The sequence below is a fragment of the Enoplosus armatus genome, chromosome 1 (genome assembly GCF_043641665.1).
Source record: "Enoplosus armatus isolate fEnoArm2 chromosome 1, fEnoArm2.hap1, whole genome shotgun sequence".
NCBI lineage: Eukaryota > Metazoa > Chordata > Actinopteri > Centrarchiformes > Enoplosidae > Enoplosus > Enoplosus armatus.
This window is the reverse complement of record NC_092180.1, coordinates 25,787,287-25,813,898: the sequence shown is the minus strand read 5'-3', so window position 1 is coordinate 25,813,898 and position 26,612 is coordinate 25,787,287. Positions and strand designations below refer to the sequence as shown.

The window sequence follows — 26,612 nt, the reverse complement described above, 5'->3', positions numbered from 1 at the left end:
CACCTAGCAGGCTCAGGAGGTGGATGGGAGGAGGTGTGTGTGGGGGTGAAGGCTATGTGGAGCCATGTGAGGGTTGAGAAACTAGAGAGTGAGAGGAAGAAAGGGGGGGGGGGGGGGGGGGTTATTTCACAATTGCAGCGGCTGGCAGTATACTTCCCATGAAATCAAATCTGGCATGTTCACACAGGCGAAAGGATGGATTTGAAGCCACAAAGAAGCAAAGTATTTGGCTTTGATCACTGTAATGTGCTTAGGCTGACCAAAGTTATCGCCTTCACGACTTCCCCAGTAGAGATACAAAGTGGCCGCTCTGATTACCCACTTTAAATGTTTCTTTTAGTGTTAGCTAGCAAGCTGATATAGGGTGAAAACACTTTACAGTGATTATATTTTGAAAGTCTCTAAAAGACATAAGATGAAAACCAGCAAGGAGACCCATTATAAAACCACATAAAGAAGGGATTTGGGAAAAAAACTTAAAACACAGTTTTAATAACTTAATTGAGAAATCCTCATCCATGCCTCCTGGGGAAAAAGAATTGTCCTCACACTTAAAGTATCCACTTTTTAGAAGAATGTGATGTTTCACATATGCATGTTTTACCATATGGGCACTATATCACATAATAATGATAACATTTTTAGTTTTGCATGTAATGAAATCCATAACTCTCATGCTCTTCTCATTCATACGGACTTTATTAACTTAAACTGTGCTGCAGCAGTTTTGTCTTTATCTGGGGTGGACAAACAGACCTCCAGGGTCAATCTGGACTGCGTTCAGACTGACAGCTTTTGAAAACACAACACAATTGATTTCATTTGGAACACTCAGCTGAAAGACACACATCTGGACCGACAGGCTAATGTGGCGTAACCTCCAGGGAATTAAGATCGAGAGTGGATCCTGTACACCGGTCGCTAACATCCCCCCTTATATCTCATCTTCTCGCACCTCTTTTATGGCGGGCATCCGGTAAGGTCAGGGCGAGACCGCTGATTGACATTTGGCATTTCTCTGTGTATGCGCTGCCGCCTCTGGTATTTGCTCCTCTAATAACAAAGTCAGGTAGAGGGCAGAAGCACAGGGGCAAAGACGTGCTGGCCTGCCTAACAAGCTAACAGGGCTTTTACACAGCTCCCGTGAACGTCTGTGCCATGCAATATTAGCTGGGGTAATAATGGATATTAAACAGAAATATACATGTGAATATACATTTGAAAGGTAGTGTACATTTAAAATACATGGAGAAAACATGTAATGAAGCAGAATGTAATCAATCTCCTCACCTGAGATGCATCATCTTCATGCAGGACATGTAGGCCAGACTTAATTAGTTGACATTAGAGCCCGGTGAGATTACACCACGCCTCACTGTAGCTTTCCACCTGGTTTCAGCCACACTGTGTCATTAAAACCTTTAGATGGACACAAATCAATGCTCTGCTGCTTAATGATTCAGGCCTGAGGATGACAATTTGGTGCTATCCCCTTGATAGTCAATTAGACGACCAGGCTTCAACAGCAGCACAGCCCAGTGGATCGGTTATCCAAAGGAAAGAACATCACATCAATCCATCTGCTGCTTAAAAGTACATTGCCCTAAAAAAAAACAAAAAAAAAACAGGCACAAGTTCAATCAATACGAGGCCCTGGTATCTTGGAAGATGGATGAAGGCTTTATTAGGAATCAAAAACTGATGGGATCAAAAAATGCAATAAATGTGCTGCTGCCCATCAAATAAGTCAACATCAGTGAAGGATTGGCTGTCCTTTTGAAAAGGGGACAGTCTTCTCATAAAGTCTGTTGAGATTGGGTTCAGTCCCTTTCATACAAACACTTGAGCTGCTCTACTGCAACATTTAGACAAATTGTTGAGGGAGCGGGGAAAAAAAGGATGGTTCCATTCTGGTACTTTAAAATTGAGGCCTATTTTCTCCCCATCCTCAGTTCATCGCTGATCTTCCATCAGATCTGAATGCATTATTGACTGCACTGTCACCAGTCCAGATGATATGGGATCTCTTTTATTTTTTATTGTGCTCAAGTATGATGACATGCTTCACCCCATCGAACCTCATATGCACTGCCATATAAAAAGATGTCCGTTCTTCTCTGAGCGGTTATGAAGTAAAGGAAGTAAAAGTTTTACCCTTAAAGTGATATCCCATGCAAAATCTATCTTTTGAGTATGAACCACTAACACCCTGAAGGCTTGAAAGTGAACTTTTCTGCTACTTTTTACATCTCCTCTACCACTCTCCTGAAGAAAGTCATGTATGTTTTACTCCACCCATTTATTTGACATCTATAGTTGCAAGTTGCTCTGCAGATTAAGCTTTTACTCACAAAACATGTAATTAGCCTATAAAAGATGTTGCATTGTTATAGATGAAACTATTAGGGATACAGAGTAGGTCAAATGAGCTCCGCCTGGCCCAGCTACAACATTAAAGGATAGGTTGGCACTTTTTCAAGTCTGTCTTGAAACAATCTTCACCATGCCCATATGTAGAAAGAGCTGTCGGCCACTGCAAACGCTCCTCCTGGTCATACTTCCTGTGAAAAGATCCCCTCCTCCTATCGTAATTCCAATGTAAGAGATGGAAGACAAAAAAGCTAATCCAAAGCTAATATGAGGCTCCAGCAGTCTGATTTAGTCAAATCAAGTGAGAATCTTCCAAAGTTTAGGGTTAGGAAGGGAAAGACTCCTTCTAAAGAATACTTCTTCCATCACTGTCACTGTGTATAAACAAAATATTATTATTACTCCCTTTAGTACTGACCATATTGTGTCTGGTGCTGAAGCTGGCATCAAATGGCTGCTTAGATTTGTACTCTTTACTCTGCATTTTATCGATTGCATTTTATATTTAGTTTTATTGACATTTAGAATTTGAGAGGTTTGGGGTGTTTTTTTTTGTTAAATGAAAAATGTAGAAAATAATTTATCATTTATATCCCTAAAAGAAAAAAAGTATGGTTTTGATAGTGTATCAGTACAGCTGCAAATGTTCACACAGCCCCCACACCCTTCTTCTTGTCCTGAAATTACAAAATGGAGGACAATATCAGTTCAAAGAAGTGAGCAGAAAACATGAACAATTGTTGCTGTTGGATAGAGGTTTTCCTCTCCAGAGCAGGAATATTAGAGCGTATGACGTGGAGGGGGGGGCAGTCACATGTGGAGCGGGAGGGTAGGGGACAAGGGGTGGGGGTGTGGGGGGAGTTCTCTGCTGCACGTCTGTCAGCTTGTTCTCAGCTTAGCTCGTACGCCGTCGCCTCCAGCCATCACACCTGCCTGTGTGCCTCGATGTCGAGATGATGATAATAGACTTTTGGCTATAAATACACACTAATACGTACTATTCCTTTATAAACCCTCATCCTTAAAAGGCCTTTTCAAGTGTGCATAAGGACAGAGGCTGTGTGTGTGTGTGTGTGTGTGTGTGTGTGTGTGATTGTAAGGTGTTGTATTATTATTTTCCCAGTGTTTTATTTTTTGCAATTCCTCGTGAGAATGTTTAAGAAGGATTTGCAAAGATGAGAGATAATTGAGGTGGCTTCATTTTCTAGCTGTGGCACGGTAATTAAATATTAAAAGGTTAACTTCCCAGCCAGAAGTCTAATTGAACACTTGCTACATCTGTTCTCTCGTGGTTGCTCAAATTTGATAATTAGACTACAAAAGTTCACCATAGGCTTTTTCACTTTTTAACCAATGAAATTTGCATTTGTTGTTGTTGTTGTTGTTGTTGTTGTTACACAAGCAAGAGGAACGTACATACACCACTTATCTACCAGTGGGTCCATTTAATTAAGCTGTGTGGTCATGCTCAAGCAATGAATATATGACAGGCCCTAAAGGCATCACTGAGTGGCGTATTGCGGCTTTATCCACATTTTGGCTGTTTTCTCAGCTTGAGGTTTACACAGTGTACACACATGCACACACACACACACACACACACACACACAGATGTTCACACCTGTATTCATTTTGGCACCTGATTTTGATCTGGTTTTACTCTAGTCTTTTGTTCAAAATCTATACTACTATTACTCAGAATTTGGTCATTTACTATTATTATTGTTATTTTATTGAGTTTTAGTTAACAAGAAGTCGTTTTGGTCAAGTTTTTGTCTTTTAAGCATTCAGGGGCTACAGCTGTCATCATGTTTGATCTGTATAGTTTTCATGGTTACAGGTGGTGTTCAAGTGTATCACAGGGTTAGCGGAAAAGGCACTGTTTGCTTGTTTATAGTGTTTAATAGATGACACACACGCAGTGGCCATGTCACGCTCCTCAGTAAATACACTCGTCTGAGTCGTGCTCACTGGTCTTTATTGTCGCTTCCTGTGTTCTCCACAGAGCAGCGAGACCATTCTGAAGCCGTATTCACTTTCATGTTCACTGTCTGGATTTAACTTGCAACTAAAATGTCAGATAAATGAATCCAAAGCTGTTCCTTAAGTGATGAGAGAAGACTTAGGTAGCCGACATTGATCCTGCGCTCATTGCTGCTGATAGCAACAAGAAGGATAGCCAACTGGAAGTGACGTCCGCTGTACATCCGCAGCCCTTGATAATGTTACATTAACCTTTTAATAATTGTCAGCCTGCTGGACTGCTTGTTTTCATTGTTTGTTCTGGCTGTTTGGTTGCTGGTTCTTGTTTAATTTTTAATGGGATTGTGGATGAATTGAGTCCATAAATTCCTCCCAAGAACTGCTATCGTGGGCTAACATGACTGGCAGACATAACATTACGGAAATGCAAGATGCTGCTTATTAAATGTGCAACAGGTCAAGCAGCTGAAGAGGAGGAGATATTTTTGATGCTTTTCTACCAATCCGAAGCTACAATGTGTGATTGTGTTTCAGATGCATTCAGGTTGTAGTTCATAGTTCATAGTTTCCATCTGCCCATCTTTGAGTTATTTGTCATAGGTTTTGTTATCAGAGGTTACTTTGATTTAGTTTAGTCTCGTTTTGTGATATGTGACATTAGATGAAAAAAACCTTGACTGTGTATGTTTCTGTGTGTGTTGTTCAGAAAGCGGACGACCGAGAGAAGAGACAGGAGGCCCACCGTTTCCATTTCGACGCCATGTGAAGGAAGACAGCTGCATCATGGGAGAAAGTCCTCCCTCTCCTGTCCTCCTCCCCTCACCCTCCTTCACACACACACATTTTCTCTCAGACTCATTTCAAGGGCCAATAAATGGATCCTCATTTGCCCCAAAACGTTTCTTTTTGATATTTTCCAGTCCTCCAGTCAGATGTGAAATATTTATGCTCTATTTCATTTATTCATTCCAGTGTTAGAAGTACAGGAGCTGCAACAAGGCCATGGAGACACAGAGAGAAATCCTAATGGAGATCACTCACAAGTTTAAAGCAGGCATTTCTTTGGACAGGCTGTAGTCAGCAGCGTGATCATCAGTGGTTTTATAAGAGTATTATTTTGACAAAAGATTTCTGTTGAAACGCCCAACAAATGACTCCAGTATTGTACGCTGTTCGTTTATTCACTGGCACCTAGAGTTAAAATGAGTAATGTTTCTTGAAACCCATGTGTGTGTTACTGTCCATTGTCTTTGTCCAGTTGAATCATCGCTGTCTTCTGCATTTGACTGAGGTATTGTAAAGAAATCCTTCTGATTTTATTACCTGTGAAATTAAACTAAAATTGTATTCTGTGACATCGATCTCAGCCTTGCAACTGCAGCAGCAACTGGTAGCCTTCAAGTCTGCGGAGTGCAAATGCATCTTTTTCTCAGTTGATTGTGCATCACAGTATATCATGGGTAGAGTTCCTGTGTTGCATCCTGCAAATTTCTAATGCTACTGCACAGAAGCTCAGCGAATTGTCTAAAGGCTGTTTGTCCTGCTGATTAAGGCACACTCATATATACTCCAATACTCCAGCTTGTCTACAGATGCAGTTTTTAATTTTCGTTGTCTTTTTAAAATGAATCGGGCCAAGCACTCTGGTGTGCTCATAATTTCTATTTTACAGGAAGGAGCTCATGCCTTTCCACATGGTTTGCACTTTTTAACTAATGATTAATTGCGGGTGTGTGTAATTTATTTTGTTTTGTGGATTTGTTTGCAAATGAATGTTCATGCTACTAAATGTGTTTACTTACTGAGGTTGAGAATAAAGGTTTCTCCTGCTTAAATCAACTCTGGGTTGCTTAATTTGTTTATTATTAGCAGCACTCTCCTTAAAGCTCCTCATGAAATAAATAGATACACATTAGGTCCCAAACCCCTAATTCGCCACTTATAAGAATTCTTCCCCTGGAACTCCTTTCTAAGAACATCGTTTTGTTTATTTTGTTGCAGGGAAGCTAGAGGGAAATTTACACTCAAAATAATCATCTTCTTGTGGTCTCATTATCTAAATTTGTAGTGAGTGAAGCAGTAGTGGAATTAAATTGCCTTTAATTTTCCAGAGGACCCCTGGAGGCCCCTTAGAGCGCCCCTCTGGGACCGGCACCCCACTTCAGGAGCCTCCCTGCTAAATAATGCATGGAGAGAGTAAACCTTCCCTGCATGGCAAATGAGAGTAAGACTCAAACGTGGTAGTATAAGCAACTGATGAAAAGCATGGGGGGGGACTAACATACAGTATTGATAGTCAATACCTGTGTGTGTTTGCTGGGAGAGAGAGAGAGAGAGAGAGAGAGAGAGAGAGAGAGAGAGAGAGAGACTTAAAGCAAGGAGGAGGAGGTGGTGCACGCTACAGGCTGTGTTAAGCTGTACAGAGAGAGACGGAACAGAACCGGAAACGAGGCGATTTAGCCTTAGAAATAAAAGCATGGAAACAAAAACAAAAAAGATACCAGAGGTGCACAGAACAGTTTTGCCATTCAACTCCACAGTCATAACTCAAACTTCAAAACCATGCAGGCAGAACAAAAGCTGATTTCTTGAGATGCTTAATCATAATCAAGCAGCACTTACACATACTATTGTTCTCTAATCATAAAATCAAGATTTTACTACGGTGAAAATTAAATTTAAGCACTGTGGTTCAGAGGACTGGTTTATATTACAGGCCGCCAGTCAGTCAGATTCTTTCGGTAAGTTTTTACAAGAAAATATCTTTCTGCCAATTTGAAACTTAATATAGTTTAGTTTTCGTAACATTAGAATAGCTCTGAAGGGGATTTTTTATTTTATTTGGAGGAGCCATTCAACACTAATTCAACACGCAAAATCAAGAACTATGTTGTACAAAATCGGAGGCCTTGCCTCATTTCAGAACTGGACTACAAACAGTGTGTAGTGAGCAATTCATGGACAAAATACATGTGATGTGCTGTAAAATGTTTATAAAACAGAAATATATATGTGTATACATGGGGAAAGTTTCCCATGTATATATATTTCTTTTCATCCACTTTTTGTTTTTTTTGAGGGGGTCGGCTGCAACAAGTTCGCCAGTGAGGCTTTAGTTTGAAAGGCGTGACCGGAAGAGGGACTTCTTCACTGTGTCTACCTTGACGATGCTCATGACAAGCCACTCATTGATGTAAGCAGCGCCCACGGCTTAAATGAGCCGCGTTCAGGAGCATTTCTTAGTTCAGACACGGACGGGGAGCAGACGGAGACGCACTCTCCTCCTCTTCCTCCTCCGTAATCTTCCTCCATCTCTCTCTCTCTCTCTCTCTCTCTCTCTCTCTCTCTCTCTTTTTGTTCTTCTCTGTCTCTCTCCATCCACCATCCATCCATCCATATGCGTCTTTTGGATACCTACCTCTCTTAGAGCGCCTCAGCCCGCCTGGACCAGTCCACCCTCCACATGTCATCTCCTCTGTAGTCCCGCTGGAAGCTACAGTGATGATGCCTGGCTGAAAGGCTCGCAGCAGTGTTCACCTTCCAGCCAAACGCAGCGGGACCGCGGACTGAAGAGGAGCTTGGTGCTGCCGTCCCTCCTGAAGCCTGGCTCTGCGTAATGGATTTACTGTTGTCCGGGAAAAGTTGGATTTCGTGAAAGACCCCCGTGGAACCCTAATATGGAGAGAATAGGAGGGCGTTTTTAGAAAGGTGCTTTTGGGTTGGAATCACACCGTGAGAGGAAATGCACAGAGGTGAGTTGGAGCTCTGCGAGCTGCATCCGTGATGCGCGTCAAGGTCCAGCGCCCAAGGCAGAAAAGAATGGGCAGTTTATTTTAAGATTGCATTAAATGCATTTTTACTTTTTACCTTTTCCCATTCTAGCACAGTGGATGCTTTATTTGCACGCGTTGTGGATTTCAACACATCCAAAGCAATTAGGGTGACATGAAATTAGAAAAGACTGACTATGGATCAGCTTCAGAACAGATTAAAATGTCCTCATTGTTTTTTATGTATTTCTAGCAAGTAAGTGAGACAGCTAAGGCGATTTACAGGTAATTCAATGCAAAGTGGCTAATCTTTCTACCGCCACATCTCTTTTTCTGTCTCGTTTATTTGTCTTTAACTTGCCCTCTTGTGACTGTCTGTGGCAAATCTTCCTGTTTTATTGCCCACATCCCTGATCGACATGGCCATTAACCACTGATTTACAATCCACCCATTCAAGTCGCAGCATCTGTAGGTCTGCTTCCCATTTTGTAAGCTTCAGCAAAAGCCAGACAGGTTCTCCTGAGTTTGGTTAAGTCTGGTTGGTTTGAACCGACCAGTCAATGTAAAAAATAAATAAATTAAATTAAATTAAATTGCAAAATGGTTCCTAAAACGTTTCATTAATCCCCTGCTGGTTTTGAGCATTTCATCAAATAAAATGTATTATCTTACTGGAGGCTGATGCTCCTATACTGGACCATTTGAGCCTAATGTTAAAAAAAAAAAAAGGGGGGGGGGGGACCAGAACCAGAGAGGTCTCCCTGCTAGCAGCCAGTTTGGGAACTGCGAGGTGTGCCTCCCTCCATACCAGCCTACGTGAGTGCAATCTGATAGTGATTCATGATTCTAATGGACAGCAAAGGTCAAATACTATTTGAAATCCATACAGGGGCGAGAAGAACCCATTAGGGAGCACCGAGTGTTTCCAATGAGCGGACAGTTTGACCATCTCGCTGACATAAAAACATCTTGCTGACACTAATACCATATTGTCCTCAGGGATGTGGCCGCAAAAAGAACCGCGTTTGGAGGTTTTGGTGGCAAATAGGTGCCATATTTTTTTTTTTTCTTTAAAAGAAATAAAATAAAACCATTTGTGCGAATAAAACAGACAGCAGCTCTTATGACTTCACAACCGGGCTCCTGGGATATAGACTGTTTCTCCGCCGTGGCGAACTCTCAGCTCACATCCAGACACTGACGTCCGCTGTCCTGCGCACACACACACACACACACACACACACACACACACACACACACAGCAGCCTGCGAGCGCGTGCTGCTGCTCAAGTGACTCCCATTCCAGCCACTGTCTCGCGCCATCAACACCTGAGGCGCGCGCCGCAGCGCAACGCCGCAAAATCTCCCGACGCGTTGTCGGTGAAGCGTTGTCGGTGAAGCGTTGTCGGTGCTTCGGTGCGGGCAGTTTACCGCAGTAGCTACGTGGTGAAACAGGTAAATATTAGTAGGGCCTCAGCTACTATTTTACTGCAGAGGTATGTGTTAATAGGTATTCCGCCTACCTTAATTAATGTGTTGTCTAATTAGCTCTTAAGTACCCACAGGTGTGGCCTACCTTTAGGCCGTCACGTGTCACATACCACAATGGCGTCGTTGTTTAGTTTACCTGTAACAAGCCATGACAAAAATCATTTCCTCTTCAAATGGACGTGAATTTCCTCTTTAAGTGTTAGTTCGCTGATAACTGACAGCCTATTTGTAGCGGGTTTATCTTTGTAATGTGCGTAAAATAGACTTAATTAAGGCCATAGTTCCTTGTTCGGACATTATCAGCTTTCACAGCCTCTCATGTCCAATCCTTCCGTTGCCCCGTGTCACAGAAGGCTGTGCTGGCCTCTGCTTTTTATTTTTATATATATATATATATATATTTTTTTTTTGGTAATGTGTTGTCAGTTTCGAGAGGAAAAAACACTAATGCAGCCTTTACTTGGCTTGGAAACCGAAATGATATGTGATGTAAAAATGAGATGACATGACCCAGAATCGCGGTGTTGAACCCGCGGTAATTTTTTCCTCTCGTTCTTTAAAACGAGCAGAGGTCAAGATCAAACTTCTTTCAGTGGGATTTGACGATGCCCTCAAATGTCAGAAATATGTCCTGCAGGAACTTCGCTTCACGTGAATGCGTGTATGCTGACACTCCTTGTAGTGGACTTTGCATGTGGCGATTAGAGTGGAGGACAAACAGATAGAGAGCTGCATTGATTGATCTTTGTAAACTGTTGTGCTTGTTTCTAGTCACAGATCATCACTCATCACCCATTTTGTTCACATTCACAAGTTGTTCTCTTGGTGTTGAAGTGACAATGGCTGCAAGTTTATTTAGCTTGTGATTTATTTATAGTGCAACAAAAGATGTTACAAATGCCTACATAAATAATGCAACTTTTGCCTAATGAGTTCATTTAAATATTCATGTGCTTGATACACATTTCTGCCACTGCAGCTCTTTGGTTTATGACTCTTGGAAGTAAAACAACCGTTGCCAAAAAACGATGTTTCTTACGGAGTCTTTCTTGTTAATATATCCAACCAAAATCCCTTGAAAGGATGACAAGATTCACAGCTTTGTTGAGGGCAGCAGCAGTTTACAGTGTCCCTGCTATCTATAAGATTTAATAACTGTCTTATCATGTGACAAAGCTTCCGTGAGAGCCTGCAGCATCCCTCTGTTATTTGGCTCTTGAGTTTGGGTGGTCTGCTCTCCAAATGTGCCTGTGGTAGTTCACACTCCCACCTACGATACTTTGTTGTTGCAAGATAATGGAGATGGAAGTAATGAGGAACCCAGAGCCTGGGGGCCGTGTGTATGTGTGCATTTATGCTGTCTCCATTCAAACATGCATGCTCGTTGGTGCAGTTGTGTTCACTGCTTATGTTAACCATGCATTCTTCTTCATTACCCCCCCCCCCTCTCGCTGTCTTCCACCCTTCCTTCCTGGGTGCCATTATGCAACGTGCCAGGCTCATGCTCGCTCTCTAATTCGATGTGAGCGGGCCAACCTATTATGAACTTAGCAGGGATCAGGTCTACAGCGGCTTATCAGAGCAGGCCAGTGTCAGAAACTGTAACATGCTCGCCCTCAGTGCAGATACCATTGTAATACAACATATTTCACCTATTGTCTGTAGCCGTACTCTGCCCATGCCTGTCTTCTCATCAGTGCTGTAAGCCTTGGAGCCTGTAATCCTGGTTTTTTTCTGCTAATGCTTTATGTTTCTGGTGCCCAGAGGCTGCAGATTAGTAGGTTAGAGTCTGGTGGTTTTGGATGAGAGTTGATGGTTTGAAACTATCTTTAATGGACTACTACTTTCTGCTCCTGCTACTACTGCTCTTACTGTTATTACTCTAAGCCAATTCCCACTGTACAGCTACTGTTCTGCTACTTCTAAAGCTGTGACTACCAATAATCCTGCCATATTCACTACTAGTAGTAGTACTACTGCTACTGAACCTCTTTATCCATACTCAGTATAGGTCAGCTGGCATCTACAAGCACAACTACTACTAAGCACTAAGCAGCCAATACTATTGCTGCGATTAATGTGCTCTCACTGGTTCTTTTCACTCCTCTGCAAATAAAACTTGATGAAAGCATGCTTTCATCAAGTTTTAGGTCCGTTCAATACAGAGCTGAAACAATAAATGAATTGTCAGAAAATTCACTACTATTTTGATAATCGATAATTGGTTCCAGCTTTTCAGTTGTGATAATTGTCTGCTGTTATTTGTCTGATGTGATATTAAACCTAATATTTTGGGGTTTCCACTGTTTGTTGGACAGAAAAAGCTATTTGAAGGTGTTTTAGGAAATAGGAAGGCATTTTTTCACTATATTCTTACATTTTATAGACCGACAATTAATCAAGAAAAGAAGAGGCAGATTAACCGATAGTGAAAATAATGATTAGTTGCACTCCTAGTTCAGTGTGATGAGTACTGGACTACAGAGTGTAATAAAGAAAGAAACACAACAAACAAGTAACAATTCATAATTATTGTCCCTTGTTGAAAAGAAGATGCTGTCTGAGGGTTGCATTTACTTCACTAACTCAAATAGAGGAATAATGAGTATCACTGGTTACATTAATAAACTGGAACCATTTAATACATGTACATTAATGGCAACCCATCTGTCCACAATGAGGTAGTTAGAAATGTCAACTTCAGCAACTGCAACTATACATTTTTCTTTAGTTCTCAGTTATCTCTTTCAGTCTTGCAGCTCAATCATTTACAAGATGATTCATCACTAAATGTCTCTGCAATATTTTTCCAGCACTGCCCTTTCATGAATGCTTTGTACTGACGATGATATGATTATATCCTGAAAGCACTAGTATTATAAAGACATGCTGATACATACCATATGAGTATCTTTTTTTCTCACAGCTCTCGTCCTCCTTTCTCGGCAACACATTTTTAAACATAAAAATTGTATTGATCTATATTTTACTCCCTATTCATCAAGGCCAAGTGAAATCAATACTGCAGCTGATCACGCATATTTCCTCTCACTGTATCATGTCACCTGTGACTAATGTGTTATATCTCTGTTTTGCAGCGTGGATACTCTTCTTTCTAATAGAAGAGGGTTTCGCTCTGGCACAGAGAACCAAAGGTAAGCTAGAGCTCAAATGCTCTTCTGTTCCATTAATGTTGTTTCATCCATATTGAAGCCGTCTCAAATAAGGTGGAATTATCTCCACTTGGATCATTGGACAAAAGGGTTCTTTTGTTAATTCCTCCCTCTTTCTCCCCTGCCTGCTTTTTCCTTTTCTCATGCCAACACTCCCTCCACCCTCCCTGCCTTCCAATCATTCCCTCATTGATCCCCTGACTCAATAACCCATGTGTTCGTCTGTTCTCTGCCTTTAAGATTCCCCAAGCGATCATGGCAGCCAGAGCCCTAACCAGAACGACTGTGGCACGTGGGTCCGCAACATCAATGGCGGGGTGTTCACATCACCCAACTACCCCAACACCTACCCGCCCAACAAGGAGTGTGTTTACATCCTGGAAGGTAAAGCAGGGTTCTTTTTCCATCTGAACGCTTCATCTTCTACTTGGTCGCTGTTGTCATCCAAACAGCTGACACAGTTTCCCGCCTTTCAGCATATTGCCTCCTCCAGTGAATGTCATTAGTCTGACTGACATTGTTTTATATAACCTCGCCCCTATCTGATTTTCTGTTCCTTCGCTGGCGGGCAATCAGCCTGACATTTTCCGAATGAGCCATCCTGAGTTTGTTTCACCCCACAGATATAACCCTTTGAAAATGATGGAGAGTGGCGCATTGTGGGTAGCCCCTGACTTCTGGCCTAATCAGAGTAGTGCTGTGTTCATCTCTATTGGCAGGGTGTGCCAGAAGACTCCGCTATTGAATGAAACATAAAAGAGATGAACATCTGCTACACAACTGAGCTTTGGTGGCATATCACTGAATTGCAAGCGCCCTTGTCAGCGCTTTTGTGTTTACCAGAAACATCACATCCATCAGTAATTTGGTGGCCCACCGCACGGGAGACATAATGGAAAGCATCATTAGCAGCTATAGGAGATGAGGTTTGAGATGTTGGTTGATGTGTTTTCGTACTAAATTGATGAACTGTTTGTCCATGAAGTTAAAGTACAGCCTTTCATGCAGATGAGATGTGTGCTTGGTACTTCTCTTGCTGTGATGGGGAATAGATTTTACGTATGGCTCAAGGGCTCCCCCTGTGGACAAATCAAGCCCAGAACTATTGTTGATGAATAAGCCGTGACTCCATCACAGGCAGCCTACTGGTGTGTGCAGAAGTACATCACAGTGGGTCTTAGAGGCGACAGATTGAACCTATCATTTGCTATTATTTAGTCTTGAATAGCCTTAGTCATATTCATATCCGAGCCCCTGTGTTAAGCCTTTTGTTCTGCCTCTCATAGAGACAGAGAGATGCTCACGTTTGCCATAAGTGCTAATCAGATAGCTTTGTAATCATAATTGGTGGTTATGTCATGTCCCCCAGTTCATAAGCTCAATAGATCGAGTGATTATACTTTCTGCTCTTTCTGTATCAAGCTGTGTGTGTGTGTGTGTGTGTGTGTGTGTGTGTGTGTGTGTGTGTGTGTGTGTGTGTGTGTGGACATGTATTACTCATGTTGTGGGGACCTAAATATGTTAACACATTCTCATTGGGGGGACTCGCCTTCCTTTTGGGGACAAAACGCAAGTCCCTGTAATGTAAATCATAACAATGTAGGGTGAAGACTTAAGGTTTAAGGTTAGGTTTAGACAAGTAGTGGTTATAGTTAGGGTGAGTCTCCAGGGAAAGAACATAAGTCAATGTAATGTCCTCTGGAGTGCTAGAAACATAGCTGTGTGTGTGTGTGTGTGTGTGTGTGTGTGTGTGTGTGAGAGAGAGAGGGAGATAGAAAGTTATACAGAGAATGAGAGTCAAGACACCAGGGAATGAACACACAGATAGCAGGAAGTGCAGGCATACAAACTGCTCATTCAAGCAGAAAGGGAGAACACTCAGGCTCAAATTCAAAGACAAGAACAGAGACACACACACACAGAAAAGAGAATCTTCTGTGTTATTTTATTTCAGTTGCACACTGTATCATACACATGTACCACCCTTGACCTCGCTCTTATATCTCTAATGGGGCATGCTTGGCTCCTCCATGCCAGAGATGATTCAGAGCCTCACCTCCCCCCCTCGGCATCTTGATTTAGTAACATTAATCTCCCAAGGAAGGCATGGATTGCCATTGTTATATACTTCCTCTTTGTGTGTGTGTGGGGGGGATCTGTTCATTCAGTATATAGACATACTCTGAATTTGCATGAACTTGTGAGCTTGTGTTCATGCTGTGATGCATTTCATTGCAATGCTGACTGTGTGTCAGACTGTGTCTCTGTTTGTCTATGCTTGTATATGTGTGTGCATATTTATCTGTGTGCATAGTGCATGCGACTGTGTGATGCATGCTTGCATATGTGAATTTGCACCTTTGTTTTCATGTTTAAAAGAAAATTATAGTGAGTGTTTAGCATGTTCTTTTCTCTCATGCTTTATTCCATGTCTGTCAGGGCTTTAGTTACCTATAGCACCCTTCACATAAGTCTGAGCCAACTTCAAGAAAGTTTGCTCTCCACATAGCCGGCTGATGGGTTAGAAGTAACAGCCCTTGTGCTCAACTTCAAAATCCAGATTAACTTATATTTGACTCTACTTTTGATTTATGCATTAGAATACCATCCACATTTTTCTTTGTACTACAAAAGCAAGATTTGATTTTACTCCTTTCATGGATTTACCCCTTTTGTTTCCTTTCTCTCCACACTCCCGTGCTCACCAAAGCTCTCCCTAGACAAAGGATTCAGCTTGCTTTTGATAAGAATTACTACATCGAGCCATCATTCGAGTGCCGCTTCGATCACATCGAAATCCGTGATGGGCCATTTGGCTTCTCGCCGCTCATTGATCGCTTCTGTGGGGGAAAGAACCCTGGCCTGGTAACATCGACGGGACGTTTCATGTGGATCAAGTTCACCAGCGACGAGGAGCTGGAAGGCCTTGGCTTCCGCATCAAATACACCTTCATTGCTGGTAGGGACACCCAAACTGCATATTTGTAGTGAATGTAACTCCACAATACACCCTCAGACTTTTTAAGCTAATTTCTGTACACATCAAAGGGTTTGGTTGAGATGTGTAGAGAACTGGATCTGGTTGGTTTGCTTTTACAAAGTCCCACAAAACATAGAGGAGAATCTCAGTGTGACAGAGAAGATACCATTCTTCCCTAAATCATAATTTTTCTCCATTGCCCGTCTTGTCTGTGTTGATTACCAGTAAAAGATGACTGAGCATGGGCTGGCTGGAAATCCACAGGTCGCCCACGGGGTCTTCAATTTTCCAAACATCACCTTCACCGTCTTTCCTTCACTTTTCTATCTCTTCAGCAGACACACGTTAAACATAAGAGCCTCCTGAACCTAAACCCAATATGCCTAGAAATCAGTGTCTCTCATCAGGTGACAGATATTAGCTCCAAACAGACCCCTTTCTGCTTTATCTGGCCTGCCTTAATGGGATCTTATCTTGTGTTCTCTGCTTACCTATTTCTGCTGTGTGGATTGAGAGTAATGTGCCTCCCAAATCTTATCATTTCAGACCCTGATTTCCATCTGCACGTGGGCGGATTGCTAAACCCTATCCCAGGTAAGCTCTTCAGTATTTTGCCGGTTGTGTTCGATCCTTTTTGAAGAGCTCCTCTGTGCTCAGAAGCTTACCGGAGGCTATCTCTGCCTCTGACGTGAATGCTGAACTCGCAAATGTACCCTGACAAGCACACAATTGTACATAAAGTGAAAGGATGTACAGACACAAACATGCACACATTTAAACACATGAAGGAACACACACCTCTTTTATCCTGCTCTTTTCTTTCTGTCCTTCTGCCATCGTTCTTCTGTCTTCTTATTGTCCTTTATCCTAATCCGCTGTGCTCACTTCAATTCCACCTTAAATCCTTTACTTTCTTAAATAAGATCCTTCATCTGTCTGTCTGTCTGTCATGCTGCTCTTCTCATCCCTTACCCTTTTTCCTCTTTATCTTCTGCTCTTTCTTCTCCCTCTCTCTCTGTTTCTCCCTTTTTTTTTCTTGCTTCTCTCATGTACCTCCACGGGACCGCTTTCTCACCTCCCCTGTCTTTTACCCTTCTCTTTCTTTCTTTCTTTTCCATTCTTTTTTTTCTTACCTCTCCTCCACATTTCCTCTCCACAGACTGTCAGTTTGAAATCGGCGGATGGGATGGGATTATTCGCTCCAGTCAGGTGGAGGAGGAAGAGAGAGTGAAGCCTGGTGATGCTCTGGACTGTATCTGGACCATCAGGGCTCCTCCTCAGTCCAAGGTCAGTACAAGGGACCATATTAGTCATCCAGAATGATGGCATGCATTGCTGCTATCCTATCCTTTAATCTATGTTTTGTACTTTCAGAATTCTTTGTTTTACATAGCTATGATCTATGGTATGGTCTATGCTTCTGTTTGGATGACTCATATTCAAAGCCATTTTAAAGTACCTGACAAATGCACGCCTTAACATACGATATAAAATATATAAACATCCTGAGATCTCACAGCATATTAAAGTATGCAGAGGACTATTCATCTCTCTCAGAGATAAGACACTGGCACTTGCTCCCCTGAAAGACTGAACAAAAATGTTCAAGTTTGACATCTGAATCATCAACATCGTTGCTTTCAGTTATGTTCTACCGTTTCACTACCCTTGAAGACACTGAAATATTTTGTTGCACATCCTTGTAAAAGTTCTATGGCAGAATGTTTATTTTTGTCAAAATATTTCCAGTTTTCTACTGTTGCTTGGGCACATCACCTTGTAAGTGCTCTCTATGTTAACTTCAGTATTAGTTTTACATTTTTCTCCTTTTTACTCTTACTGTAGTAGCAAACGTGATGTCAGTGCACAAATTCCAGGCGAGCCTTGTTCATTGCTGCTCTGCTTCTCCCTCATGACTGAATGAGTCATCAGCACACTCCTATGCTACTTACTCGCCACAATATACTGACACACACACTTGCACGCACAAATCCATGCACATCTAATTAGGTCTAAAACACATACAGTCACAAATTACATAATATACTGTCACATAGAGTACTGTAAGCAATTTCCCATACACATGATACACTCATATGTATACAAAGTAATATTTGTGTACATGTATTATGCATACACGTGTAAACATTCATGCATGACTCACACATGCACTCCTTAACTTTTCTCTCTCACACACACAGATTAGTCCCCACAGTCATTTCACTAGTCGTACATGTGCAGTGTGAGGCAGAAGTGAGGAGGAGCTGAATTTAGCAGCTGCCCTGAGTTGCCTAGCCAGACATTAGCTCAACGAAGCAGAAGGAACAGAGCAGCACACTCAGCAGCAGTGAAAGAGCAGCTACTTAGCTGCTGCATGGTTACAGGTGCCTGTGTGCTAAATGTGCTGAAGATTCATCCAAGTTGTCCTCCTGTGGCCAAGATCTGATTGTGTCATTACTGCTGATTTAACTTATTCACAGAATTTAAAGATATTTATTTTGTAATTACGTGCACTGCATTTTGAAACTTAACACCACTATATGTTTAGGCTAACTAATGAGCAAACCAGAAGCTGCTGAGTAGTGTGGTGGCTGGTCACAGTGGCGTTCATGTGATTTACAGTGGTGAGGATCTCACTGAGGACCTCTGTTGGACAGGTCTTTTTGACATTTTGACATGTAAGGTAAGCACATGTGTGAATTAGAAAACTAATGATGGCTGAATTTCCTTTAGCTGTGTCAGTTTCAGGGTCCTGGTATTGTGCACGGTGTTTCACTGTCACGGCTTACTGGAACAGAACAGAGCCATCGTTAACGTTATAAGTAACATATAAATAGTATAGTATGAATAACACTTGTGCTTTTCCTACCATGACAAGTCAAAATGTATGCTGTCAAAAAGGCCATGTAAACACAGGTTCTCTATCGTGTCTCTCCACCCTGCATATTCCATATGTACGGGGACTGAGTTCCATGGAATCAGCTGACGTGAATACTCTTTAAGACATCTCATTTGAACTCACCTGCCATTTCAGGCTCTCGCAGGAGCAGCTGGGTCTGCTTGGTTTCCTTGCGGTGTGTCTTACAGAGTCCCTGTACATATGGAATATGTAGGGTGGAGATATCTCTCCACTCAGAGTTTGCTGAGAAATGGTGTATTCAGAAGCTTGTTGGTAGAAAACTTGGAAATTTACGCTTATAAATTGAAAAGGACCACCCGAGCACGCCACTAGTTTCACTCCAGCTAGACTCTCTCATGTAGGGAGGAGGTGCAGGTTCAGCTCACTAGCCTTCAGTCCCTGCGGCATTCTCTGAATTGAGACACACCTTAGAAAAAAGAGGAGGGTGAGGGAAACGGAGCAGGCAGCACCATGACAGATATTTTCAAAGATTTACTTTTCTAAGTTGCCAGTTATCAGTATTTGAATGACGCATGCTTGCATCACAACTTAGATTAGATTTACTTTGTTATTATTTGATTCTGTTCTCCATCAATGCATCTTCTATCCATCTTCTAAGCTGTTTATCCTGTTCCTATCCCAGCACGCTGAGGTAGGCTGGTCGCCAATCTATTCTATTCCTTAGCTGTGTCTGATTTATTTATTAATTTTTAGAAATATTAGCTTTACTGATTTAATTTTTCATGTATTTGTCTTCATAAAGAGTACAGTTGCTGATCATGGTTAGACAGCTGGGAGGTGAGACTAAAGATTGCTCTGGAGTTCTGCCATTCATTTGCCTCCACATATCCTGTGTATCTGCAGATCTACCTACGCTTCATGGAGTACCAGATGGAACACTCTAATGAGTGCAAGAAGAACTTTGTGGCCGTGTACGATGGCAGCAGTGCCATTGAGAACCTCAAGGCCAAGTTCTGTAGCACCGTGGCCAATGATGTGATGCTGGATAACGGTGTGGGGGTGGTGCGAATGTGGGCTGATGAGAAGAGCCGACTCAGCCGGTTCCGCATGCTCTTCACCTCATTTGTTGACCGTGAGTGCCAGTCTTCTTGACAACATACCTCTGCTGTTACATTCAAGCCATTCTTTCACAGGTTTGATGCTATGCTATTGCTTAGCACTTCATCATTCTCTCTTTCTGACTCTGTAGCTCTGTCTTCACTTAATACAACAACAACAACAACAACAGGAAGAGCTACATTTCTTGAGTATCTCTTTGGTGTTAAAGTGACTGATTTTGAACTATTTATCTCAGTCTGGTCTGAATGTGTTCAGTAGTATGGAGATGACTGAAAAACAAAACTCCATTTCACTTTCCCTTGCTCCTGTGTAACTCTCTGTTATGGACTACGACGAAAGGCACCACGTTATTACTTTACTGTAACAGCCACAGCATTATCCACCCACACGCAGAAACAGACACAAAAACAGTTGATTTATGAGGCCCTGCATTCAGTCTGCATTAGTAGTCACTAACAGACGCTGAAGTGTCATTTCAGCAGCGAAAGCTAATTACACTGTGCCATGTTTAGGGCATAGATATTAGAAAACCAATTATTTACTCCAGCGTTTGTAAATAACTGAAAGAATCATATAATTTCTTGATATGCATGTCACAGCGTGATACTGTGCTTATTATAGGTCACTTACAACAGGGAAATAGGAATTTATCTATTTTGGCGAAAAGAAAAGGGTAAATGGATCTAGTGGAAGTAATTAAACATTAAGCTTCATCATTTCTGAAGGACAAGAAACTTTCAAACAGATGCAGTTAACGGTTGAACATAAAGTAGCAGGAAGCAGTTTTTCTCTTAGCACACCGTAATATTTTCATTAAATGCCTGAATAGACTGAGATATTAATTGCCACATTCTCCTGCACACTTCCCAAACCCTGGATGAATGCTAATGTTGTTTTCATCAGCAAACCCATAACCATTCAGTCAGAACTTAATGGCCTTTTAAATTCAGCAAGGGTGGGTATTTTTTACTCTGAGAGTCCTTAAGACCATTTGGATCCTCATTAATTCTGATCACACAGTTCATCTCAGAGAACTCTGAAGTCTCTTGAATAACTCCCAACTTTATTTGGTCAGAGTCAGCGACTGAAGTTTACTTGGAGGTCAGAGGGAACCATTAATCTTTGTCACTCAGAGACCAAGATGAGTTTAGCCTTTCGCACTCCATCATCCATAATGTGCACTAATTTTCTGACAGAATCCCCACTGACATTTAAACAGACGTATTAAAACCAAATACACACACACACACACACTCGAGCCCACGCACACACAGTGCATACATTCAAACGTGAGTTATTTACTTGAAGCGGTGAAGCGCTGTTGACACCCTGTGAGAGGCTACATTTTCAAGACGGGAGACGCATAATCAGTTTAGAAGTGATCAGGTCAGGGCTACATGCTCCCTGGGAGATAGATAGGGTGGACACTCCAACACATACACACCCTTACACACACACATATACATGTCCCTTTGTCAGAATGATTTAACCCTGAGGCAGAGAAAGCATGCAGGGAAAGGGAATTGGAGGCTCAGAGCTCTCATCACAGTGGACCCCGGAGCAGCGGTGAAGCTGGTGGAGCGGACCACAGTCTGTTTCAGCTGTGATAAAGACTCAGAGAGTGTGTCTGTGGCTGCTAATGCCTGTGCGTATTAAAAAAAAAACAAGAGGTGGAACATTTTTGTCGAAGGGGCTGGTAAAGTACAGTTTGGAGGAATGAACTAGCCGTAAGATACATTATTATACTATACTGTACTGTGTGCATAAAGACTGTTTGCCCTTTGGAAGCTTGAGATTGTTGTGCAGTACAGGCATTCCCCCGCCATGATGCTCTGATAAAGAAGAAAAGGACAGAGCATAGTGGTTTTTACTCAGTCGAGAGGAGGTTGTGTGGCTCAGTGCCTGCCTGTTTTGGCATCACCATCACCATCCACGTTCTTCATGTATTTTTCATGTATCTATCTACACCTCAAAATTGTAATTTCAGATGATAGTTATATGGGCAGTCTTTGTTTCATTCTTGTTCAGCATCCAATATATCAAAAACAGAGAAAATAACTCCCACCACAAAACAGTATCAGTGATCAGTGGTACACAATTCCTCAGGCCTGGTGGAAAAAAATGACACTAAAGGACACTTAAGGAATTTCATGGCACTGCTTTTCAACCAACCAACTTCCAGGTTCCTACATCAAAACCCAGACATCTGCATCTCCCCTCAGCCTTGCAGCTCTTCCTTGTGACTGGCAGTGCATCAGTCTCCTGAGCCCAGCAGCCAGCATCAATTACTAGTCATCTCTGTCTCCGCCATCACAGCCTTGATATGCTAACAGTCACTTTAATGTGGGGTGTCTCACGGCACCTGCCTGACCATCTGCACCCCATGATGGCCCGAAGCCATTTGTACCACCCCCTGCCTTTCTTTTCATCTTACCGATATTCCTCCTCTCTGCCTACTCCAAGTTTTCCAACTATCCCATCTTCCAGCCAACCCCCCTCCTACCCCCAAACCCCCCTGCTTTTCAAACTCCCTTGACATGTCTGCAGCTCAGTGAAGCTGTCATCTCCTCCCCTCATCACCCCCTGATGTTGTGTCTCCAGGAATTGATGATGTATATCCTTGTGTGGACTGTCTAGACCTCTAGTGTTTCAAGAAATAATAGAACATTATATCTTTTATTACGTGCCTCTAGAGACTTCTACAGCCAAATTATTGATCTTTCATTGTTATTGTTTTATTGTTATTATCATCAAAATAGCTTCCAGTTCTCCTCAATGTGTAGTCATCTTTTACTCAGCACTGTTAGGCAGCTGTTTCCTGTTTTTTTTTCTAAATTCCATTATCCCTGTGTGTTGTCTTTTGCCTGCAGCGCCCTGTTCAGCCAATACATTCTTCTGCCACAGCAACATGTGTATTAACAACTCCCTGGTGTGCAATGGGGTCCAGAACTGTGTCTACCCATGGGATGAAAACCACTGCAAAGGTGACTGTCTTTTTTCTGCCAACTATTCCCATTTGAGGTTGTTATGGTTAATTAGGTTAATTAGGCAGGTTTTCAGGGTTAGTATTCTGTTTTTCTTTTTGTACATTTTCTATTACTCTCTCCTCTCCCCCCCCCTCCAGAGAAGAGATCTAAGGGGCTTTTTCATCAGATCACTAAGACCCATGGCACGGTCATTGGTGTCTCATCAGGCATAGTTCTGGTTCTTCTTATCATCTCCATCCTGGTCCAGATGAAGCAGCCAAGGAAAAAGGTAACTCAGCCTTTGTGACTGACCTCTGCTTTCAGCAGGAAAGCAGACTGAGAGAGAACAAGAGACACATAATTGAAAGCAATGGTGGGATTCCAAAAATAATGCAGTACATCATCGGAGATATTTAGTTTCAAGATGATTTTCTTTTTGGTTTAACCACTTTCTATTAACCTGCCTCATCTATTTTGCTTCACTTTGTGATTTCCCACAATGCCCCGAGGTCACTCCTCACTCAAAAATCATTTCTTCATGGTTGGTCTATTGAGGCTACTCTGTAGGTAAAGAAATTGGTGTCTCTGAGTCTGTACTAGACTTCTCCCAGTATGACTGCTGAACATTGTGCAAAATAGTGCCTCTAATAATTTAGATAGGTGTAATAAAATAGACTAGCAAATGTTACAAGTGTTGTGTATGTTGTTGATTATCCATTAATAAGAAAAATATAGCAATACATGCAATACATATATAGTCATACACTTCAGTGCAATACATACATACATATATATATATGTATACACATACATATACATTGTTATTGTATATATTTTTTACTTCATTGTTCACTTAAATACTGTAAATGTGTATATTTTTTATTTTCTATTTCTTATTTTTATATTTTGTACATACTTTTAGTTCTAAATTATGCCACTTTTTACTCTTGAATGGGAGCACCGGTACTGTACAATTTCCCCCCGGGGATCAATAAAGTATTTCGGATTCTGATAGCACCAAAATTCCAAAAAGCAAGATATGTGCAACATACAAGCTGTTTTAAGAGCTTGTTTGAGGGTGGAAGTTGCCTTTCACCACTTTCCTCCCACCACCTTTTTAAACTTTAAATCTTAAAGCCCCAGAAAACTTGATTTCAAATAGTATTATTAGTATATTTATCAGATTTGATTGGCAGTAATCAACTTAAGCAGCAACCTACAAACTGCCATCAGATCCACTTAAAAACAGACAAAAACACAGAAATATGGCAAAAACTCTTTATGTTGGACCCCCTCACTCATTGTAGGAAGCTGAGAAAATAGGTAAGTAGTACAAGTAGTACATTTATTGTGTTTTCTGACAGTTGTAAGTCTTGAGAGTGTTATTCCATCTGTTGTCTTGTTGTCATGTCAGTGTGAAAAATAGTAGCCCTGCTAATCACTAAAACGTAACTGTCTGAATTGATCTTCCTCTTTGTTTTAAGGTTGTAGCTCGCCGGCCTGGTGTTTTCAACAAGGCGGGCTTCCAGGAGGTCTTCGACCCGCCCCACTACGAGCTCTTCTCTCTACGTGACAAGGAGATATCGTCAGATTTAGCCGACCTGTCTGAGGAGATGGACAGCTTCCACAAGCTGCGGCGCTCCTCTACCATGTCTCGTTGTGTCCACGAGCACCACTGCGGCTCGCAAGCCTCAGTGGCTACCGGCGGCGGCAGCATGAAGCACAGCCGCACCACCTTGAGCTCCATGGAGCTGTCCTACCACAACGACTTCTCCAAGCCACCACCCATGAAGACTTTCAACTCCACGGCCAGCTACAAGAAGAGCTGCTACGGCTACAAGCAGCACTCACAGACTCACGACTGCGACCAGCAGGTCATTGAGGACCGCGTCACAGAGGAGATACCATGTGAGATCTATGGGCGCGGTGGAGTAGTGGGAGGTGGAGCGACAGGTGGAGGAGCAATGGGAGGAGGAGGAGCTTCAGGGATTGCAGGAGGAGGGATTGGAGGAGCAGTGGGGATAACAGGAGGAGTGGCGATGGCAGGAGGAATGGGTTTGGCGGGGCCCAGTGGCATCACTGGAGGTATCGGTGGTGGGATGGCAGGAGCCTGTGGAACCCTCAGTATCCGCGGCAACAGCGCTCGTAACAGTGCCACCATGGTTGACCCACAACAGCGTTCCATGTCCATGGACTTCTAGATGGTGAAGGGAGGAAGACAAGGAGACGGGGATGCAGAAAGAGCTGGCATTTCACTCGTCGACAGAAGATTGCAGGAAACCCCTAAGAATCTCCTCCTCTCAAAGTCTCGTCTGAAAGTTTGGGAAATTGGCAGACAAGAATCAAGGAATAGAAAGAGGGAAAAAACAGGACTTATTGGTTCTATTCTTCAGGATACTAACGGATTTGAAGGGAGGGTGGAGACACCTGGTCTCTCCTCCAGTCTTATACTCATTTAATCTCGCCTTTTCATAAGACACATATAAGAAGCGAGTTCTCGCATGCAGACCCAGACTTCTCTCTGTTTGGTGGCCTAGAATACCAGGTAACCACTCAGAAACAGGAAGAGAGACATAAGAGACGTCCTAGACTGAGTTTTTACATGTATTCACCTGCCATGCACAGATATATGATATATAGTGCGTCTTCTAATAATTTGAGTCTTTATTTTTGTCAGTGTACTGTACTGTTAAAACCAGTATATATCCAGCCTCATGATGATGCTTGGCTTTTAACTCTTTAATCTTTTTCAAATGTTGCTCAGATGATTTTATGAAGATGACTTATCCATGACGTGGTGTTGAGGACGATGAGGATTAAGTTGCTGTTGTTGATGATGATCAGAAATATGATGACGATGACAATGATAATGATGTGATATTGCTATAATAATTATGTAGTTTTCATGGTTACCTCACACATACACAGAGGGTATGCTCCATTCAGTCTCTCCTCAGGAAGAGCACATGAAGAGATTGTCTTATTTTGGTAAGAAATTGAGAAAAAAAAAGTCTATTTCTGCTCTGTGAGCTTTACAGCACATGGGCATTCAGAGTGATCGTTTATAGGATATGAAATGTTTGGTTGTGAGACCTGGACTGAATCAAAAAAGCATCCATCCCACTCCCAAACCCCACCCTTACCAGGAGAAAATGTCATTTCTCAATTTCCCCATGAACTAAGTGTGTAAAACAAGCACAACCTGTTTCCCTAAAGAGACAGACATGTAGCCTAAATGGTTCTCATTTATGATTTTAACCACTGGTTGTATAATTTCATTCTGTTGAATTAAATGAGAGCTTACTCACCTCCCTGTGTGAGCTTTTTTGTTCACTATGACCAAGAAAGATGACAGTGGCACCTCCCGTAGGCTGAAGATGCCTCAACAAGGTAAGACACATGACATGAAGATAGAAAATAATGTTTGACTTTACCAAGATAAATATTTACATGCATTACATAAATTGCTCTAAGAATAATTAATTTGCTGTGTGAACCTCAAGATGTAGTTTAAGGTTGAATATACGGGATTTAAGTCTGAATCATTCCAATTGTTGCGATAGGATCCGTTTTAAGATTATTGAATAAAATGCATACAGACAGTGCAGATCCTCCTGTCAACCATAAAATAAGTTTAATAAATCTTTGCAGAATCTTATCTGTCTGTCACTCTCTTGCACGCACAAATTCCACTCACTCTTTCTTTTGCTGTCATGATGCATTTGTCCTGTCTAATGCTGGAGGCACCATTTTAAAATATATTACCTTCAGTTACTCAGGCTCTGGTGATGTGGTCCTCTGTGATGGAGACTTGTAGTCCCAGGAGGATTAAGGTAGTGTAGATGTATGATAATAATACATTATATTGGGATGATCATCAGCTATTACTGAGCAGCAGA

At 42.0% G+C, this 26,612-nt stretch overlaps 2 protein-coding genes across 3 annotated transcripts in view; both read left to right on the top strand.

Annotated features, from left to right (window-relative positions):
* itfg1 (integrin alpha FG-GAP repeat containing 1) overlaps positions 1-6,177 on the top strand; it is a 127,398-nt gene extending 121,221 nt beyond the window's left edge. The window contains exon 18 of the mRNA XM_070916967.1: positions 5,060-6,177. Within this exon, the coding sequence (XP_070773068.1) occupies positions 5,060-5,119 (60 nt within the window). The 3' untranslated portion in view covers positions 5,120-6,177. The remainder of the gene's footprint in view (positions 1-5,059) is intronic.
* Positions 6,178-8,095: 1,918 nt separating this feature from the next.
* On the top strand, positions 8,096-24,914 carry LOC139284060 (neuropilin and tolloid-like protein 2). 2 transcript variants are annotated; one of them, XM_070904227.1, is made up of 11 exons: positions 8,096-8,105; positions 12,714-12,774; positions 13,039-13,172; positions 15,499-15,747; positions 16,315-16,362; positions 16,928-17,055; positions 19,532-19,760; positions 22,618-22,731; positions 22,872-23,002; positions 24,198-24,654; positions 24,799-24,914. In XM_070904227.1, the coding sequence occupies exons 1-11, from the start codon at positions 8,096-8,098 to the stop codon at positions 24,912-24,914; spliced, it is 1,677 nt and encodes a 558-aa protein (XP_070760328.1). The 2 variants fall into 2 exon arrangements, with proteins under 2 accessions (XP_070760328.1, XP_070760321.1); XM_070904220.1 differs by having other exon boundaries at positions 12,714-12,770; positions 13,029-13,172; positions 24,198-24,914.
* The last annotated feature ends 1,698 nt before the right edge of the window (positions 24,915-26,612 follow it).

Excerpts from the sequence above, each read along its gene's own strand:
- LOC139284060 (XM_070904220.1), top strand. Across the intron at positions 12,771-13,028 it reads TCTGGCACAGAGAACCAAAG|ATTCCCCAAGCGATCATGGC; the intron begins GTAAGCTAGAGC and ends TCTGCCTTTAAG. Across the intron at positions 23,003-24,197 it reads TGAAGCAGCCAAGGAAAAAG|GTTGTAGCTCGCCGGCCTGG; the intron begins GTAACTCAGCCT and ends CTTTGTTTTAAG.